At 40.8% G+C, this 21,665-nt stretch overlaps 1 protein-coding gene across 1 annotated transcript in view; it reads left to right on the top strand.

Moving 5' to 3' along the window:
• The window catches only part of BMPER (BMP binding endothelial regulator), a 280,540-nt gene extending 269,202 nt beyond the window's left edge, over positions 1–11,338 (top strand). The window contains exon 15 of the mRNA XM_075826939.1: positions 10,499–11,338. Within this exon, the coding sequence (XP_075683054.1) occupies positions 10,499–10,680 (182 nt within the window). The 3' untranslated portion in view covers positions 10,681–11,338. The remainder of the gene's footprint in view (positions 1–10,498) is intronic.
• The last annotated feature ends 10,327 nt before the right edge of the window (positions 11,339–21,665 follow it).

Below are 21,665 nucleotides of genomic sequence, written 5' to 3'. Positions count from 1 at the left end.
AGCCCCATAGACTATTATAGGTGCGTACGACACGCGTGAAAAGCACGCGCGTCGCACGCGCGTATAATACGCTCGTGTAAATGAGGCCTTAGGCTGGGTTCACACAGAGTTTTTTGCAGGCGCAAAATCTGCCTCAAAATTCAGTTTGGAAGTTTGAGGCAGATTTTCCTCTGCCTTCACGCCGAATTTTGCTGCGTTTTTCGCCCGCGGCCATTGAGCACGACGGGCATAAAACGCAGCGAAATACGCTTTCTCTGCCTCCCATTGATGTCAATGGGAGGTCAGAGGCGTAATCACGCGAAGATAGGGCATGTCCCTTCTTTCTCCCGCGAGCCGGTTTTACCGCGCCAAAAAACTTGTCAAAAAACACAGTGTGAACCCAGCTTTATATTTGTTAAGCATAGCCGCAAATTTGTCGGCACTTTAACTGTTTTTGATGCGGAAACCGCATCAAAAAATGGCCGACACTGCCTCCCATTGATTTCAAACTCTGTGTGAACTAGGCCTAAAGGAAATGTGTCATCAGAACATGTCCTATTCTTTAAATCAAGTTTTTATGTTAAACATATTTTGAAACATTTTTTTGGGTGATTTTTTCTTATTTTCTATGTCATTAATTATCTATAAAAAAAAATAATCCTAAAATCTTGCAGTTTTCGCTCTGGCCACTGAGCCTCACAATAGACTGACACTTCCTGTTCTGTAGAGATCACTTCTCAGCAGTTATGTTATTATCATCACAGGCAGGATAAAAGGTAACACCTTTATATAGATAACACAGGATCCACCATTGACAATAGGTGATGGACACATCTCCCCTCCTATCCATTTCTGCACAGAGACCTCTGAACAGGTCACAGAGCATGCCTAGAAAACTCTTCCATAGAAGTCAATGGGTTCCCTCCCATTCTCAGTTTCCTATGGTCCATGTGGCTGCTGTAAAGCATCTCTCTAAATGCTGATAAGAGCAGCCCAGCCAAGATGGCTGCCCCATAATTATTTACAGAAAATAGAATAAAAAAATTCACTATCTGGTTTTAATTAGGAAAACAAAATATATACGTGATACATTCCCTTTAAACTTACATTGCAACTGTAATAAAAAGATGTAATGTATTTTACATGTTTTGCACATTTGCTGTCATTAAACTCACCTGTCCCTGATTCAGCACTGGATCTGGGATAAAGTCTCACAAAAGGTCACGGGAGGTCATTCATAATGTCATTGGGAATTCTGGAATATACAGTAAATTTCAGTCAAAGCATTTCTTACATTCCTTACTCGTTTACTTCTGTCAAGTACATTGAGGGGTGTGAAAATCTGGAGGATAATGGCCAAGTAGTTTCTTCTAGAAAGATCTCACCTGCACACTCAGACTCCCCAGAGAGTAGACAGAGGAGCTGAGTAATAGGGCAATATACCAGGAGCTGATGGAAAGGATGGTGGTCAAAGGCAGATAGCAGTGGCTGGCGTTCTGGAGTGGCCTTCACACAGTGTCTACTTACTCAGCTCCTGTGTCTTCTCCTGGGGAATCTGCATGTGCAGGCGGGATTTTGCTAGAAGTCACCACACTTGTCCCCCGACTCTTGCACCTCTCAAGGCACATTACAATAGAACCGTGCAAAGCTTGCTAAAAAGGTTTTGGTGTGTACATATCCTGGGTTCTCTATGAAGTCACGTGTGACTTTCCATGACCTTTCTCAAAACCTTGTCTGGGACAGAGCCAAAGCTAATTTTCCAGAATTGGGTGTCTCATCAGAGACATCCCCGTTCACAATGCAGCTGTCATGGCGATCAACTCCAGACACCATCAACAATCAGCCACTGCAGGGGAAAATAGGGGAGTTTCTCTTACTGGGAAGCTTTTCATTCTGGCTTATAGAGGGGGTACCTAACCAGGAACCCTCTTTGTGATGTCCATATGCCCTAATCTAATAGTGTATATAGACAAGGGTTGTCTTCATGAGACAACCTCTTTAAATTGCTTGGCTAGACACTTGAGATGCTAATGAATATTTGTGAAGATAATTTTTCTTTGATCCATCATTATTATTATTATTTAAATTATTAAAGATGTGAACCTCCGAATCAAACCACTCTGGAAATCAGCTGGTTGCTGTGCGTCTAGTTAATGAAGTCCCCAGCAATCAACTGTTATCATTAGGAAGTTGCTGGTGGCCGCGCATTAAATATAGTGTTAAGGCCCTTTTATATGGACCGCGATGGGATGAACGAGCGCTCGTATGCAAACACTCGCTCGTCTGCTGATTGCATCCACAAAAATGGTCACTTGTAAACAGGGGATGTGCTGCCGACAATATGTAAATGGAGCAAATAAATGCCGCTCGACAATAACAGCATGTGCTCGATATTGGGCAGAAAATCTGCTTATGTAAAACCACCCTTAACGGTTACAATCCATGAAAGACATGGTTGTGGCAGAGCGTGGGCCGTTGTTTGCAGCATCTCTCCAACATAGCTATTAAAGGGGCTCAGTGTCGGGGACACTCATCTATGACACCAATGTGTCATATTGAGATGGATTGTAAAGTTGAGACAAACCCTTAATAATCTCATTTGCCTTAATGTAAAACTCTGATACTCGTAGTTAATTTCTTCAAACATGATCGCAGCACTGCACAAGGGAGGGAGCCTCTTTGTAGTGGTGATTGCCAGTCATAGAGGCTGGCCTCACCATGAAGACAGTCCAGAACCTGACAAAAATTGCCAGATCCTTATCGGGATTAAAATAGCACAAAAGAGTATTATCTCTGTAGGATCATTTTTGTAGGGCAGTTTGAATATTTAGAGCTCAGTCTGATGGGACAGTCTGTAGTCCCAAAAATGAATGTGTGTGTAGCAATAGCAGATTGGCTTGTGGTTTGGGAAGACTTAAACAGTTCTTCTTGTCTTTATTTAGTAGATCAGCACCAGCTAAGCAGGGCATGAAAACGATGTGCTCAGAAAGTTATTTTTTTGGAGCCTATCAATTATAAATAATAAAACACTTGGAAAAGTTTGACATTGTGTCTTGGATCTTGGATATTCCAGTTTATATTACATGTGATTTGCTCTGCATGTTCTCCCGTAATTGGTTTCCATTTTTCTTGACAGGTTCTCCTGCAATGTGAAACCAAAAACAGATACAAAGGGGATTATGAGAGTTAGGTCAGCTAAGGAGAATATAATGGAACATAAGTGGGGTAATAAGTACATCTGTAGATCGGTTGACTTATAGAAAGACTTGTGCAACTCGCTAGGCCACTCGAGAGCTATATTGAGCTTTTTCAGCAATTTTTATGGTTTGTTTGATTTGGCTTTGCAATGGCATTTTTCATTGCTGGAAGGTGTTAATTTTAGTGGAATTGAATAACAGCTCATGCTTAAGTGTGCCAGTGGTCCCTTTCGTCTCCTTTTTTAACGGGACTAAAACCTTTTTTTCACATCTGCCTGATTGCACATGCACAGCCACCAACATCTGTCTTCTTGAAGCCTTTATTTCCTTTTCACCACATCCGACTTTATTCTGACAGCTGAAACACAGCAGCATGAAGGATTCTCATTACTGTGAAAAAAAAATCTGTCACAACTGGGTGAGGCATAGCCGTGATGCATTCAAGATTTCCTTTTATTGCTTTCATTCAAGTTTGAAAAGAGTTTCAACACATGTTAGTCCATTGACACAACACAATACATTAATGATAAAGTCCTGGTAGCACTTTAAGGAGAGACAAATGAGCATGTTTCCCGTACTTTGGACTACGTATCCTTGTAGCTCCTCCATAATTACTATGCAGTTTGATCTTTTATCTCTAGCAGAATCTTGTCTTGCTCGTACAGCTCTACATGATGCCAGGTACTTAATATTTCCAACTTCATTCAAGCTCTTATAAGTGTTTACATGCATGGTTGAATGTATATTGCATCATGACATAAGGAATCTTCTTTATATTTTAAATACTGGGATGACAGAAACGTCCTCTCCATTTACATATAAATAAAACTATTTGGATTTAATGGTTAATACAATGTAATTATTTGGAAATTCTCATGAATTGTCACTGAACGCTTTTCTTTACACCTGTGATTATGATGGTGGTATGTGACATATTACGTAGTATAGGATCCATCATTTCTAATATTAATAGATCATTGAATGGAATGCTAGACTCATCAAATGGAGAATTGCCAGGGACCTTCACCACCTAGTGCCTTTACCCCCAGTTCTTTCCAGACAAGACATTGGAGTTTAAAAAGCTATTAAGTATACTTCTTACATTATAACACAGTTTCAAGATGTGGCAGAAAAATATGCTGTGGGAATGATGTGATCATACACAGACAAGAAGGGAGGAGGCAGGAGTAAATGGGACAATGACAACAGGGAATAGAGATGTTGGTCAGGCACGTACTGTATGTGTTATTTTTTTATTATTCGTATTTATCCTCAAAGTAAACATCTTTATTTCCCAAAAAACCCTTTCAATTAGCCACACATAACATGACCCTGATTCTCGAGAGTGGGTCTCCACTGTTTTTTTTGCCCAGAGCAGCCAACAACATTTATCTGTTCAGAATACCAATAATTGAACCAATAAACTCTGTTTAGGATTTGTTTTGCTTTTTGTTGAAATTGAATCAAAGTATACCTACGTTGCAGCACGATGGCTCAATAGTTTGTTTCACCCGCCAGCGCTGGGGTCCCGGATTCGAATCTAACCAAGAGCAATATCTATATTCAGTTTGTATGTTCTTCTCGTGTCTGTGTGGGTTTTCTGCAGGTACTCTGGCTTCCTCCCACACAGAAATTAGCCCAGATGTGTGTGTATTTGAGAAAGGGAATTTAGATTGTGTACTCTTTGGGGACAAGGACTGATTTGGGTGATGTCAATATGTGTGGAGCGTTGCGGAATATGTTGCAATATAAGCGACAGAAATAAGTAAATTATTGAGCCAGATCTCTCCCCTCACTCAAAGTTTCCTTTTTGCCTGGGCTTCATGTCATTCTATTCCATTTGACTAGATTCATTATTGCATGTTAGCCCATAGCCAAAACACTGCCTCACAATTATATGTAACTGGGTGCTAGACATTGCGGAAACTTCTTCTCCTAATATAGCAATAGGTAGGTTTTCCCACCACTGCAGCTCCAACACTTATGTAGGCAATGGCCATGTTGTCCTATCATCACTCAAAATCATATGTTTCTTGTTCTTATCTGAAAAAAAAACCCCATTACATCCATCTTGTATATTATGTGGCATTATTCCTGTAACTTGCTACATTTTGTATACATTTAATAAATGGGGTTAACTTACCTGCAACCATAGTGATAATTTATTAGGTTGAACTAGAACACTGAAACATCATTAGAACAAATGATCCTGCGCACATACCGAACGATGTCAAAGATACGTTATCATTTTTATAAGTATGTGCCAGATAGAACAAATGGTGTCACTGTAACTTGTGAGAGTACATTCAATTACGTGACTGTGACAGAAAGCATTTCTCTCAGTTTATTTCTCTGCAAACTATAAATTGTTCGCATTGTAAGAGTAATATACACGGAATTGTATTTACATCACTGCCGCCTCTGCCCTGAATAAATCAAACTTTAAATGTTTCATTCGATTTGGCCATTTTGTGTATTAACCTCTTGTAGCTCCTGCAACTGTTCTGCGTTCCCCTCTAGATCCCCTGTGCTCTTTGGCAGGGTGCCTGAAAAACGATTTACTCTTTATAATACCCCAGTGGCCCTTAAATTGAAGAAAGAAGAATATTCTGAACATGTTGACTCAGAAGCATTTGGTCAGACAAAACGTTATATCAAATCAGAAAAGATATGGTTGCATTTTATCAGTTGTGTATTTATTTTAGTAATGGTGTCATAAGCCTGAAATAAAGCACAATAAACCAGTTTACATTTATAAAGTATTAACCCCTTCCCGCTGCAGCCCTTTTTCAGATTTTCATTTTCGTATTTTCCTCCCCACCTTCCAAAAGCCATAACGTCTTTATTTTTCCATCGATATACCACTATGAGGGCTTGACTTTTGCGGGACAAGTTGTATTTTTTTGTAGCACCATTTATTTTGCCATATAATGTACTAGGAAACGGGAAATAAAATATTTGTGGGGTAAAAAAATGAAAAAACAGCGATTCCTCCATGGTTTTTAGGGAATTCACTGTGCAATTAAAACAACATGTTAACTTTATTCTGTGGGTAAATACGATTATGGCAATATTAAATATATATAGTTATTTCTATATTTTACTACTTTTACAAGTAAAAACCTAAGTGTAAAAAAGAAAATGTATTTTGTGTCGCCAAATTCCGAGAGCCATAACTTTTTATTTTTCCGTCGATTAAGTTAAATGAGGGCTTATTTTTTGCGGGATAAGCTGTAGTTTTTAATAATACTATTTTGGTGTACATGCGACGGTTTGATCACTTTTTATTTCATTTTTTGTGGGAGAATAGGTGACCAAAAAATAGAGATTCTGGTATTTACAATTTTTTCATTTTTAGGGCATGACTACACGTGGCGGATTTCCTCCGCAACTGTCCGCATCAATGCCGCACAGAATCTGCGTTGCAGATTCTGCTGCGGATCTGCACAAAATGTGCAGTAAATTGATGCGGACTAGCTGCTGCGGACTGCGGTAAAAGTACTTCCCTTCTCCCTATCAGTGCAGGATAGAGAGAAGGGCCAGCACTTTCCCTTGTGAAAGTCAAAGAAATTCATACTTACCGGCCGTTGTCTTGGTGACGCGTCCCTCTTTCGGCATCCAGCCCGACCTCCCTGGATGACGCGGCAGTCCATGTGACCGCTGCAGCCTGTGCTTGGCCTGTGATTGGCTGCAGCCGTCACTTAGACTGAAACGTCATCCTGGGAGGCCGGACTGGAGACAGAAGCAGGGAGTTCTCGGTAAGTATGAACTTATATTTTTTTACAGGTTGCTGTATATTGGGATCGGTAGTCACTGTCCCGGGTGCAGAAACAGTTACTGCCGATCGCTTAACTCTTTCAGCACCCTGGACAGTGACTATTTACAGACGTCTCCTAGCAACGCTCCCGTCATTACGGGAGCCCCATTGACTTCCTCAGTCTGGCTGTAGACCTAGAAATACATAGGTCCAGCCAGAATGAAGAAATGTCATTGCGGAAATTAGAATCTCCATTGAAGTCAATGGAGAAATTCCGCCATGAGTCCGCCACTGCTCCGCAACAGACAGAGCATGCTGCGGACACCAAATTCCGCTCCGCAGCCTATGCTCCGCAGCGGAATTTTACGCATCGTCTAAACGAACACTGCTAAATTAAAGTGGAAGTCAATGGACAAACGGCTCCGCTGCGGATTAACGCTGCGGAGTGTCCGCAGCGGAATTTAAGTGAAATTCCGCCACGTGTGAACCCAGCCTTACGGCGTTCACCATGCGGGTTAAATAATGATATATTGCAATAATTCAGACTTTTACGGACGAGGCGATACCAATTATGTTTATTTTTATTTTTTTTACTATGCTCTAGGGGGAAAATGGGAAAAGGGGGGTTTTTGAACTTTTAATATATATATATATTTTTTTTACACAAAAAAAAACTTTATTTAACACATTTTTCCTTTTTTTATTAGTCCCCCTAGGGGACTTCAACCAGCGATCGCTAGATCACTAGCACTATATACTGAAATACTAATGTATTGCAGTATATCGTGATTCTGACAGGCATCTATCAAGGCCTGCCGGAGGCAGGGCTTAATAGGTGTACAAAGATGGTGGACCTGGGGGACTTCATTAAGCCCCCAGGCAGCCATAGCAACCATCGCCCCTCCCCGGGATTGTGTTGCAGGGGGCGCGATGAGCTGTTAGAGGGGGTCGCCCCCTCTTTCTAACGATTTAAATTCTGCGGTCGCTATTGACCGCAGCATTTACTTCCCCTACCCGACTTTGGCATATGGATACGTTACATGTCGGGAAGAAGTTAGAAGGGTTGTATAGCAATATTTAAAAAGGTTTTTAGTTTTTATTTTTTTGCCAGAAACAGTACCATTTTTGCCCATGGGCTGTATCTGTTATTACAACTCATTCCTATTCAAGTCAATTGAGTTGAGCTGCAATATCAGACACAGCTCATGAGCAAGAGTGGCGCTTTTTTGGAAGAAAAATAAGACCTTTTTTTCTAATCTAGAGCAAAACAAATATGTGTTTAGCACAGGTACAGTTAGGTCCAGAATTATTTTGACAGTGACACAAGTTTTGCCATTTTAGCTGTTTACTAAAACATATTGAATATACAGTTATATAATCAATATGGGCTTAAAGTGCAGACTCTCAGCTTTAATTTGAGGGTATTCATATACATATATATATTTGAGGAAGGGTTTATGAATTACAGTTTTATATATGTAGCTGCCTCTTTTTTATGGGACCAAAGGTAATTATACAATTATCTAAAAAGCTAATTATTGGGCTGCATGAGCTATTCCCTCATTAATCCATCATTAATTAAGCAGGTAAAAGGTCTGGAGTTTATTCCAGGTGTGGCATTTGCATTTGGAAGCTGTTGCTGTGAACCCACAACATGATGTCAAAGGAGCTCTCAATTCAAGTGAATCAGACCATAGTTAGGCTGAAAAAAATGAAGAAATCCATCAGAGAGATAGCACAAATGTTAGGAGTGGCCAAATCAACAGTTTGGTACATTCTTGAAAAAAAAAGAGCGCACTGGTGATCTCGTGAATTCCAAAAGGCCTGGAAGTCCACGGAAGACAACAGTGGTGGATGATCGCAGAATCCTTTCCATGGTAAATAAAAACCCCTTCACAACATTTAGCCAAGTGAAGAACACTCTCCTGGAAGTAGGTGTATCAGTATCTAAGTCTACCATAAAGAGAAGACATCATGAGAGCACATACAGAGGGTTCACCACAATGTGTAAACCATTAATCAGCCTCAAATATAGAACGGCCAGATTGACTTTGCCAAACAACATCTAAAGAAGCTGGCCCAGTTCTGAAACAGCATTATTTGGACAGATGAAACTAAGATCAACCTGTACCAGAATAATGGGAGGAAGAAAGTATGGAGAAGGCTTGGAACGATTCATGATCCAAAGCACACCACATCCTCTGTAAAACATGGTGGAGGCAGTGTGATGGCATGGGCATGCATGGCTGCCAAAGGCACTGGGTCACTGGTGTTTATTTAAGATGTGACTGAAGACAGAAGCAGCCGCATGAATTCTGAAGTGTTCAGGGATTTACTTTCTGCTCAGATTCAACCAAATGCAGCAAGGTTGATTGGATGTCACTTCATAGTACAGATGGAAAATGACCCAAAACATACTGCGAAAGCAACCCAGGAGTTTTTTAAGGCAAAGAAGTGGAATATTCTGCAATGACCAAGTCAATCACCAGATCTCAACCTAACACTTAATGCAGAAAGACCCACAAACAAGCAACAACTGAAGACAGCTGCAGTAAAGGCCGGGCAAAGCATCACAAAGGAGGAAACCCAGCGTTTGGTGATGTCCATGGGTTCCAGACTTCAGGCAGTCGTTTCCTGCAATGGATTCTCTATAAAGTATGAAAAAAAACATTTTATTTATGGTAATGTTAATTTGTCCAATTACCTTTGAGCCCCTGAAATGAGGAGGCTGTGTAGAAAAATGGCTGCAATTCCTAAACGTTTCACAGGATATTTTTGTTCAACTCCTTGAATTAAACCTGAAAGTCTCCACTTCAATTACATCTCAGTTGTTTAATTTCAAATCCAATGTGGTGGCAGCAGAGCCCAAATCATGAAGATTGTGTCACTGTGCAAATAATTCTGGACCTAACTCTCTTTCTAGTTTTAGTCATTTATAACCATTAACGCTGACCAAGATAGTGGTGTTATGAACAAACACTGAATACGGAATATTATAATAGTTGTAAACCATAAATCTGGAATGAGTGCTTTTGTAGAAATGTATCCACCTAATAATCCACTCCAGCTTTGAGGACCAGCCTCTGATGTATGAAATATTGTGCCATTTGGCTAATGGAAGCGATCAATGAATGCACGAGACTAATAGTTATGAGTCCGGTGTAAAAAAAGAGAAAATAGCCGCACATAACAGTCCCAGTAACTTTATGGGTGATGGGTTTCAATTTTCAGGTATATATTCAGTGCATGCAGTATAAGTCAACTCCAAATTTAGGCAAAAAAAAATACAGAAACCGCAGCACACGTTTCTTGAGGTATCAAAAAATTTTAAAAAGTGTGGGTCTTTCTCAAACGTGACAATTTTTTGATACCACAAGAAAGGTGTGCTGCGATTTCTCTATTAGTTTTTTTTATGAGTCCGGTGTACTCATGAGGTGAGCGCAAATTATTTGATGGAATTTCCCCTTTAAGTAAACCCAATCTGAGCTTTCCAATCTGTAATATATTAGCCTGTTGTTTCATAAATGAAATTGGCTGTTAATTGTAGTATTTTGCTTTCTTGCAGCAACGCAGTGTAAACATGGAGCAGTATATGACACCTGTGGTCCTGGATGCCTAAAGACATGTGAAAACTGGAATGAAATCGGTCCATGTACACGGCCATGTGTGGCCGGTTGTCACTGCCCAGCTAATTTAGTACTTCACAGAGGAAAGTGCGTCAAGCCAGCACTATGTCCTCAGCGGTGACACAGATTTTTCATCAAGAACTTTTTAATGCTGATGGTTTTCTTTAAAACTCTCAGTCAATGAAGGACTCAAGTGTTTGGACATGGAACTTGTAATATTATTACATGCTGAAACTTTCACACACACACACACACACACACATGGATGCAAGCGACTAATATAAATATGATATATATATATATAAATACAAAATTATACATCATTTATATAAGCAAAGAAAACCAAATTATTATATGTATATTTTTTGCTATAATGATTATGTATTATTTTTAGGATTTTATCCTTTAAACTATTTGAACCATTGTATAAATAAAACAGATGTTTCTAATTGAATATTGTGGCATGAGAAAATCTACTGCTTAGCCCTCATTCTACATTTTTTAGAAGACTTTTTGAGGCAGATCCCTTTGCCAAACTTGATTTATTTCAACATTCAGATTGAATTTACAGTTAGAACTGGAAACATGCACCTCTGGAGCTGAGGATTTGCCGAGGACCTGCTCATATATATAGAAAAAGAAATATACAACTTATCATAACTGACTTCTGTGGTGACAGAACTTAATGAGCCTGAAAAAACCATGAAGCGTTCTTTTATTCATTTTATGTGTAATGGAATATATTATATATAATATAATGTTATTTTAAGGAGATAAATTATTTGGTACATTTATTAAGTTAAATTGTTTTCATTTGCGTAAATAGACTGTATTTTTTATTATTTAGCATGTGATATTTTATATTTTTATTGGGGATATTTTATATATCTATAGAGGAAACTGTCTTCATGCCTTAAAACAATTATCCATATATGAATCTACACATGTTCTTTAAATTCCAGCATTACTTAAAGATCATCGGACCTTGTAATAAATATTCGAGTTTAACGGGTCTGAGACATCAGAATTTCAAGCATCTGTAATGCTAAAGCTTGACACCTAACAACTTTCATGAACATCCTCAAACCGACTCACTAAAGCTCTGTTCACATTTGCATTATTTAATCAGGGAAACTATATGTTTAACAGCAAAATTAGCAGCACTATTCTTGCAGTAAAAAATATGAAAATCCCAATGGAAACCTGATGAACCCCATTGTATGTCAATAGGTTCCATCAGGATTCCCGTAATCTATTGAAAACAGATCCATCATAGCTATTATGGCCCCATGAACAGAAGCCTTCACCCTAGTGTGAACAGAGCCTTAGGTTTGTTAAAAAATAACATGCCTCCAATTGTAATGGTATTAAAAATCGTAGTGCCAGATTTAGATACAGGCCCACTGTGCACCATGCTGCCATCTTGATAACGGAACATTCTTGCTGGTCAGATTTACCAGGTTGCGATACAAAGTTTCCTTCTTTCCAGGCTTTATAATTTGTATCGCATGTAATTATTGGGACTAAGTCCAGCCATACATAGAAGATAGCTGTCAGCTCATTCATTGAAAGCTGTGTTCTCGACTACCCTTTAAGCATGCACATTTAGCAAGTAGTGAACATGATTTCAAAATAGCTGCTTTTCTCCTGCAGAAAGAATGGATCGGGCTGGTTAAGCATATGCAAACTTTATTTCTCCTATGGGGGACATTGGAGAACAGGTGGCTGGTTCTCTTACACAATAGATCACCAGTAGATCCTGGGATCCGCTGACAAATAGTTAATGTGTATGGCTAGCTCTGGTTTCAGCTTATTTATTGTATGAGTTCTGCAGTTTTCTATTCCGTTGATGGCTTTTTTACATGCATTATTAGTGGTAACATTAAGGGGGTATTCCCCTCATATAAACGTTTGGTATATTGTTAGGATATGCAATGACTTTATGTTTAGTGGAGGGTCCGACTTCTGGGATCTCCATTGATCCTGAGAATGAGGGGCCACGGCGGTGATTTAGCGCTGTGTCCCCTTCACTGTCTTTCCCTGCACAGTGCCAGTGGGAAAACTAGGAAGAGGATGCAGTCGTAAACCAGCGCTGTGGCCCCTTCATATTAAGGATCGGTGAGGGTCCCAGCGGTCAGACCCTAAACAATCAAAATGTGATAGCATATCTTAGCAATATGCTGCATTTTATAAGATATAACCCCTTTAAGTTTGGTAAAGTTAACATAAAAAAAAGTTGCCAAAGTAAACACTATGAAACACAAAATTGTTTTTACTAAATTTTAAAAGTCATAAAACATAAAAAAAAAAATCTTCTACATATTGGATATTCTAGTAAATGTAAAAACCTGAACAACATAGTTAATTATATTATAATTTATAGTGTAACAGCGTATGGTGAACATCATTCTACTCTCCAAGAAAATGAATAATAGTGAAAAGCGAAATCATATGTACTCCAAAATGATCAGCTGAGAAAGTACAACTTATCCTGCAAAAAATAGCAGAAAATAATAAAAAAATATTCCAGAAAAAAAATTGATGACCTATCCTCAGGACTCCCCTCCAATCAGCTGCTTCCCCTTAATTTATTTTAATGCTCCGTACTGTGAAACGCCGACACACTTGTTGCGGCGGTTCACAGTATTACAGCCTTCTCCCATTTACTAGAAGGTGGAGGATATTCACTGTAAATTGCAGAGCCATTTATGTCATCTTGTATATGGGATTTTGAACTTGTTAGACATTATAAGTAGAGATGAGCGAACCGGGACAACCGAACCCGGTTTCGGTCCGAACTTCCGGTAAAGTTCGGTTCGCAGCGAATCCGAACTTCACCGGGTTCGGCCGAACCCGTTTTGACCGAACCCGGTCAAAAACATTATACAAATCGGGAGCCACTTATCTCTATCAATCACTGATAGAGAAAAGAGGCTGCTGATTAAAAATAAAATAAAAAGCATTTCATACGTACCCGGTCGTTGTCTTGTTGACGAGTCCCTCTTCTTCCTCCAGTCCGACCTTTTCTGACGCGGCAGCCTGTGATTGGCTGCAGAGGCCTCTGCAGCCTGTGATTGGCTGCAGAGGCCGCGGCAGCCTGTGATTGGCTGCAGCGCTCACAAGGCTGCATCGTCATCAAGGAATGTCGGGCCGGATGTCGAGAGGGACGCGTCACCAAGGCAACGGCCAGGAGACCGGACTGGAGGAAGCAGAAAGTTCTCGGTAAGTATGAACGTCTTTTTTTTTACAGGTACTGTGATCGGTAGTCACTGTCCAGGGTACTGAAACAGTTACTGCCGATCAGTTAACTCTTTCAGCACCCTGAACAGTGACTATTTAGGGTATGTTCACACGGCGGGGGTCCGTAACGGCTGAAATTACGGGGATGTTTCAGCCTGAAAACATCCCCGTAATTTCAGCCGTAACGGCATGTGCAGGCGCTTGAACGCCGCGTCAATTACGGCCGTAATTAGCGCTGCTATTCATTGGAGTCAATGAATAGCGGCTCCAATTACGGCCAAAGAAGTGACAGGTCACTTCTTTGACGCGGGCGTCTATTTGCGCGCCGTCATTTGACAGCGGCGCGTAAATATACGCCTCGTGTGAACAGACAAACGTCTGCCCATTGCTTTCAATGGGCAGATGTTTGTCAGCGCTATTGAGGCGCTATTTTCAGACGTAATTCGGGGCAAAAACGCCCGAATTACGTCCGTAAATAGGCCGTGTGAACATACCCTTAGTGTATGTGCACACACACTAATTACGTCCGTAAATGACGGACGTATTTCGGCCGCAAGTACCGGACCGAACACCGTGCAGGGAGCCGGGCTCCTAGCATCATACTTATGTACGATGCTAGGAGTCCCTGCCTCTCTGCAGGACAACTGTCCCGTACTGTAATCATGTTTTCAGTACGGGACAGTAGTTCCACGGAGAGGCAGGGACTCCTAGCATCGTACATAAATATGATGCTAGGAGCCCGGCTCCCTGCAGGGTGTTCGGTCCGGTACTTGCGGCCGAAATACGTCCGTCAATTACGGACGTAATTAGTGTGTGTGCACATACCCTTACTGACGTCGCCTAGCAACGCTGCCGTAATGACTGGTGCACACATGTAGCCACCCATCATTACGGGGCCTCATGCACACGACCATAAAAACACCCGTTATCACGGGTCGTAATTACGACCCGAAATAGCGGGCCCATAGACTTCTGTTAGCCACGGGTACCTTCCCGTTTTCTCACGGGAAGGTGCCCGTGCCGTTAAAAAGATAGAACATGTTCTATTTTTTTATTTTACGGGCCGTGCTCGTAATTACGACTCGTAAGTACGAGCACGGCCGGCCGGCCACGGGCAGCTGGCCGCTTTTGCGAACCGTGCTGTCATTATAATTATAGCAGCACGGCCCGTAAAATAGAACATGTTCTATTTTTTTAACGGCACGGGCACCTTCCCGTGAGAATACGGAAAGGTACCCGTGGGTAACAGAAGTCTATGAGCCCGTTATTGCGGGTCGTAATTACGACCCGCAATAACGGGTGTTTTTACGGTCGTGTGCATGATGGGAGCACGGCTCGGAAAAACGAACGGCTGCCCGTGCTCATCTCCTGAAATAATCTGTGCTGCCTTAAACTCTGTGGACAGGTCAGGATCCTGTTTCTTTTAAATGCTGCTAGGGAACCCGCTCGATCCACTATATAAGGCTACGCTACAGTGCAGCATTTAAAAGAAACAGGATCCTGACCTGTCCACAGAGTTTAAGGCAGCACAGAGTATTTCAGGAGATGAGCGTGCAGATTCAGTGCTGTTGTGAACTCTGCTCTTACCATTACGTAGCTCTCAGTCTGTTATCTCTCCTCCACTCCTGTCCTCAAGAACACCTTCACATGATTGGCAAGTCACCACGTAATGGTAAGAGCAGAGTTCACAACAGCACAGATTATTTCAGGAGATGAGCGTGCGGATCTTGTGCGTGGTGGTGACTTGCCAATCATGTGAACGTGTTATAGAGGACAGGAGTGGAGGAGATGTAACAGACTGAGCTACGTAATGGTAAGAACAGAGTTCACAGCAGCACAGAGTATTTCAGGAGAGGAGCGTGCAGATTCAGTGCTGCTGTGAACTCTGCTCTTACCATTACGTAGCTCAGTCTGTTACCTCTCCTCCACTCCTGTCCTCAATAACACCTTCACGTGATTGGCAAGTCACCACCCCGCACAAGATCCGCACGCTCATCTCCTGAAATACTCTGTGCTGCTGTGAACTCTGCTCTTACCATTACGTGGTGACTTGCCAATCATGTGAAGGTGTTCTGGAGGACAGGAGTGGAGGAGAGGTAACAGACTGAGAGCTACGTAATGGTAAGAGCAGAGTTCGCAGCAGCACTGAATCTGCACGCTCATCTCCTGAAATACTCTGTGCTGCCTTAAACTCTATGGACAGGTCAGGATCCTGTTTCTTTTAAATGCTGCACTGTAGCGCAGCCGTATATAGTGGATCGAGCGGGTTCCCCAGCAGCATTTAAAAGAAACCGTGTTTGTGTATGTGTGTGTTTGTGTATATATGTGTGTTTGGGTATGTGACTTTGTCTGTTTTTGTTTTTATATGTGTGTGTGTATATATGGGTGTGTTTGTGTATATGTGTTTTGTGTATATGTTTGTGTATATATGGGTGTATTTGTGTATATGTTTGTGTGTAGATGTTTGTGTGTGTTTTTGTATATGTGTGTATATGGGTGTGTGTTTGTGTGTATATATGGGTGTGTTTGTGTATATGTGTTTGTGTATACGTGTGTTTGGGTATGTGTGTTTTTGTTTGTATATGTGTTCGTGTATGTGTGTATAACTGTGTGTGTGTGTTTGGATATGTGTGTTTTTGTTTGTATATGTGTGAGTTCGTGTATATGTGTGTGTTTGTCTGTTTATGTGTGTGTGTATATCTTGTTGTGTTTGTGTATATATGTGTGTGTCTGTGTATGGTTGTTTGTTTGTGTGTGCGTGTATATATGTGTGTAGGTGAGTAGAAGTATTGGTATTGTTCACATTGATAACTGTTTTTTTATGTTGTTGCAGATTTTGATGTACCGATTGGACTACATCTACGATTCGTTGGACTACTGCGTAGATCTACGTTTTTTCAAATTTTAATAAAATGGTTAACGAGGGTTTTGTTGGGGATTTCTTATTTCAATAAAAAAGAATTGTCTTTGTGTTTTTTTTTTCAAACTTTATTAGTGCCTAGATAATGGTAGTTGGCTGATTGACAGCGTCCATTATTAAGGCGGTACTTAGTGTTAGCCGGTGCAGAGGCTAGCACTAACCACCCATTATTACCCCGGTACCCACCACCACCAGGGGTGCCGGGAAGAGCTTGGTACGATCCAGTACCCGACCATCTGTTGTGATGGTCGTGTACTGGGGCGGCCGTAGGCTGGTATTATGAGGCTGGGAAGGGCCAAAATCAGTGGACCTTCCCACCCTTGTAATGCTAGGCTGCTGCTGTTGTGTTGTATCGGGCTGGTTATAAAAATGGGGGGGACCCCCACGTCGTTTTTTTTTTGGAATTTAACAAATTTAGCAATAGACGGGTCCCCCACATTTTTAATAACCAGCCATATACAAGGCCGCAGCAGTCTGGCATTACATGGGTGGGAAGGGCCACTGGTTTTGTCCATTCCCAGGCTAACACTGTGTTGTATGTGGCTGGTTATGATAAATTGGGTGGAACCCCATGTCTTTTTTAAAAAAAAAATGTAAATAAATAAATAATTTAAAAAAATGACGTGGGGTCCCCCCCACTTTTATAACCAGCCAGATACAACACAGCAGCAGCAGCCTAGCATTACAAGGGTGGGAAGGTCCACTGTTTTTGGCCCTTCCCAGCCTCATAATACCAGCCTGCGGCCGCCCCAGGGCCCGACCATCACAACAGATGGTCGGGTACTGGATCGTACCTGGCTCTTCCCGGCACCCCTGGTGGTGGTGGGTACCGGGGTAATAATGGTGGTTAGTGTTAGCCTCTGCACCGGCTAACACTAAGCCTCGCCTTAGTAATGGATGTTGTCACTCAGACAGCGGCCATTACTAAAGTGGTAATAATAAAATTTGAAAAGAAAAAGACAAAGATATAGATAAAATATTTTATTGAAATAAAGCACCCCCAACACAACCCTCATTAACCATTTTATTGTAGAAAAAAACCCGTCATCGAAGTAGTCCTCGAAACCGACGTAGTCCAAACACCAAACCTGTAAAAAAATAAAATAATGAAATAAAACATGTTGTAGGCTTAGATTCAGTTTAATGTGTGATACTGACTGTTATACCATGTATAGAAGCCTGCCACGAAGTTGACTTAGATACAGGGCGCCAGCAGACAGTATCATACATGGCCATACATACATATATACAAATATACATACATATATACAAACATACATACATATATACAAGCATGCACATATATACATGCAAATATACATACATGCAAACATACACACATATATACATGCAAACTATCATACATACATGCATACACACACACATGAAAACATACATACATACAAACAAACATGCAAAGATACATACATACATATATACAAGCATGCACAAATATACATGCAAACATAAATACATGCAAACATAATTACATACATGCACATATATAAACATACATGCAAACATACATGCAAAAATAAAAACATGCAAACATACATACATGCACATATATACATACATACATGACAACATACATACAAACATACATGACAACATACATACATGCAAACATACATACATGCAAACATACATACATACACACATGCAAACATATATACATGCAAATATACATACAAACATGCACATGTATACATACATGCCAACATACATGCAAACATACATGCACATATATACATACATACATGACAACATACATACATGCAAATATACATACATACACACATGCACATATATACATTGGAAGACAGGATGGTTGGATCCAGCGTAGGTAGAGATAAAAAGGAAACTTTTTCCAAGTTTTAATATTCTTTTTTTAAAAAATATGGAGTGTTCAGCAGCATATAAATTATCTCGCAATGGACAAAGATATAATGGTAGGTAGCCTACGCGTTTCGGACGGTGTCTCCGTCCTTATTCATGGCTTGGGGTATCCCAAGCCATGAATAAGGACGGAGACACCGTCCGAAACGCGTAGGCTACCTACCATTATATCTTTGTCCATTGCGAGATAATTTATATGCTGCTGAACACTCCATATTTTTTAAAAAAAGAATATTAAAACTTGGAAAAAGTTTCCTTTTTATCTCTACCTACGCTGGATCCAACCATCCTGTCTTCCAAAGTATTTGTTTTCGTGTGCCACCACGAGGATCCGAGCGCCAGGATTATTCTATCTCACAATACAAGCAACTTTCACAAGGTGAGCTGGAGAAATCCTTCCTATATTACCTGTCTCCACATATATACATACATGCCAACATACATGCACATATATACATACATGACAACATACATACATACATGACAACATACATACATATATATATATATATATATATACACACATGCAAACATACATGCAAACATACATGCAAACATACATACATACATACAAATATACATACACACATGCACATATATACATACATGACAACATACATACATACATACATGACAACATACATGCAAAAATACATACATGCAAACATACCGTGTTTCCCCGATAGTAAGACACCCCCGATTGTAAGACGTATCGGGGGTTTCAGGGGGGTCGGCTAATATAAGCCGTACCCCGAAAGTAAGACATATGTCTTACTTTCGGGGAAACACGGGGGTATTGCCCACTTCCGCGCCGCCCCCCTCTCCATACGTCACCCCCAGCACTTGTCAATGCCGCCGCCTCCTCCTTAAAACCCGAGCCATAGACTTTTTACGGCTCGGGTTTTAACTTGCTGCCCGCGCGATCGGGCAGCTGAATGTCGGGTCTCCGGCTGTCAGTGACTGCCGGGGACCCTGAGGAGAGGATAGGAGCAGCTTTAGCTGCTTCTGTCTTCTCCGATGTGTTTTTACACAGCGTTCAATGAACGCTGTGTATAGGAATAGAGACAGCAGCAGCGGCGCTGTCTCTATTCCTCCCGGTGATCATGTGACAGGTCACATGATCGCCGGGTCCCGTTAGTGACAGACTGCTGCTGGGTCTAACAAGACCCAGCACAGCCCTATTAGTGACAATCGTCACTATGAGAGGGCTGATTTCCCCTGTAACTGGGGCTGCTGTGCAGCTCCAGTTACAGGGGAAAAGATGGTGTAAAAGAAAGAAAAAAATATATATAAAGTTCCCCAAAGGTCTTTTTTGACCTTTGAGGGACAGACCATAGTAATAAAAAAATAATAAATAATAAAGTAAAGTGCAAAAAATTCGACAATTTTTTTCTAATATAAGACATACCCCGAAAGTAAGACATAGTGGGGCTTTTGGGGATAAAAAGAAAGTAAGACACTGTCTTACTTTCGGGGAAACACGGTACATACATGCAAATATATACATGCAAATATACATACAAACATGCACATATATACATACATGCCAACATACATGCAAACATACATGCACAGATATACATACATACATACATGCCAACATACATACATGCCAAAAAATAATAATAATACGTTCATACTTACTTTCCTCCTGTCCGGCCTCCAGCGATGACGTTTCATTCATGTCGCCGCTGCAGCCTGTGATTGGCTGCAGAGGCGGTCACGTGGGATGAAGCGTCATCCTGACGTGCGTGACCGCCACTACAGCCTGTGATTGGCTGCAGCGGCGAAAGGGATGAAACGTCATCGCTGGAGGCCGGACAGGAGGAAAGTAAGTACGAACGTATAATTTTTATTTTTTTATTACATTTAAAATAGTATTTTCCGCGCGCCGAGCATGTACTGTGAAGGTTGCTGAAAGAGTTAGTGCAGCCCATTAACTCTATCAGCACCCTGGACAGTAGCATGCTCGGCGCACGTAAGTGACAGGTTCGGTCAGAACTAGTTCGGTCCGAACCGAACTTTTTTGTGAAATTCGGCGAACTAGCCGAACCGAACTTTTGATAAGTTCGCTCATCTCTAATTATAAGTTATAGAAGTCATGGTTTCTGTATTATAGGGCTTGGGGGATACCATGGGAGGTTAGACTAGAAAATTAGGGACTCAAAAGGACCTTTAACTCCAGTACTTTTTAAAACAGAAGGTATAGTATTCCTACATGTCCCTTGAAACAGATGTAAATTCTCATTTAAATTTACAGGGCAAAGATTCATGATGTTTTTTTCTTGTATGCCACGGTGATCAATTATTCAACCTTCATTGGTGAATAGAAGGCCTTGCTGTGATCTAAGACAAAAAGTATTTGTGTGAGAAATTATTTTGATATTGCTATTACCTCTCAATTATAAGCTGTTATCTGTTTTTTTTTTATGTGATTGTCATATGAGGTTGAGTTTACAACATTTGCAGACATTAAAAGAAGATGACAGTAAATGTTTGATCATGTAAACAATACATCACACCTGGGTTTAGATGAAAACGAATCCAGTGGAGGTGTTACTTTCTTTGAAATATCATAGAGGTGATGCATTTGGTTGTTATCACTTAGGCCCAGTTCACACAGAGTTTTTTTACACGTTTTTTGATGCGGAAACCGTGTCGGAAAATGCGCCCAGAAATGTCCGAAAATGCCTCCCATTGGTTTTAATGGGAGACGGAGGCGTTTTTTTCCCGCGAGCGGAAAAAAACGCTCACGGGAAAAAGAAGCGACATGCCCTATCTTCGGGCGTTTACGTCTCTGACCTTCCATTGATATCAATGGGAGGCAGAGAAAGCGTATTTTGCTGCATTTTTGCCCATGGTGCCCATGGGCATGAGCGAAAAACACAGCGAAAACGCTGAAAAAAGCTCTGTGTGAACTTACCCTTACACTCGTTTTTATAGTATAACACTAGTATGTAAATATTATCTAGAACTTTTTCAAACCTACTATATAGGAAACTCCAAAAAACATAATATTTACATTTATTATTTAAATAATTAAAAAG

The sequence above is a fragment of the Rhinoderma darwinii genome, chromosome 5 (genome assembly GCF_050947455.1).
Source record: "Rhinoderma darwinii isolate aRhiDar2 chromosome 5, aRhiDar2.hap1, whole genome shotgun sequence".
NCBI classification, from domain to species: Eukaryota; Metazoa; Chordata; class Amphibia; order Anura; family Rhinodermatidae; genus Rhinoderma; species Rhinoderma darwinii.
This window is presented reverse-complemented; position numbering and strand designations above follow the sequence as displayed.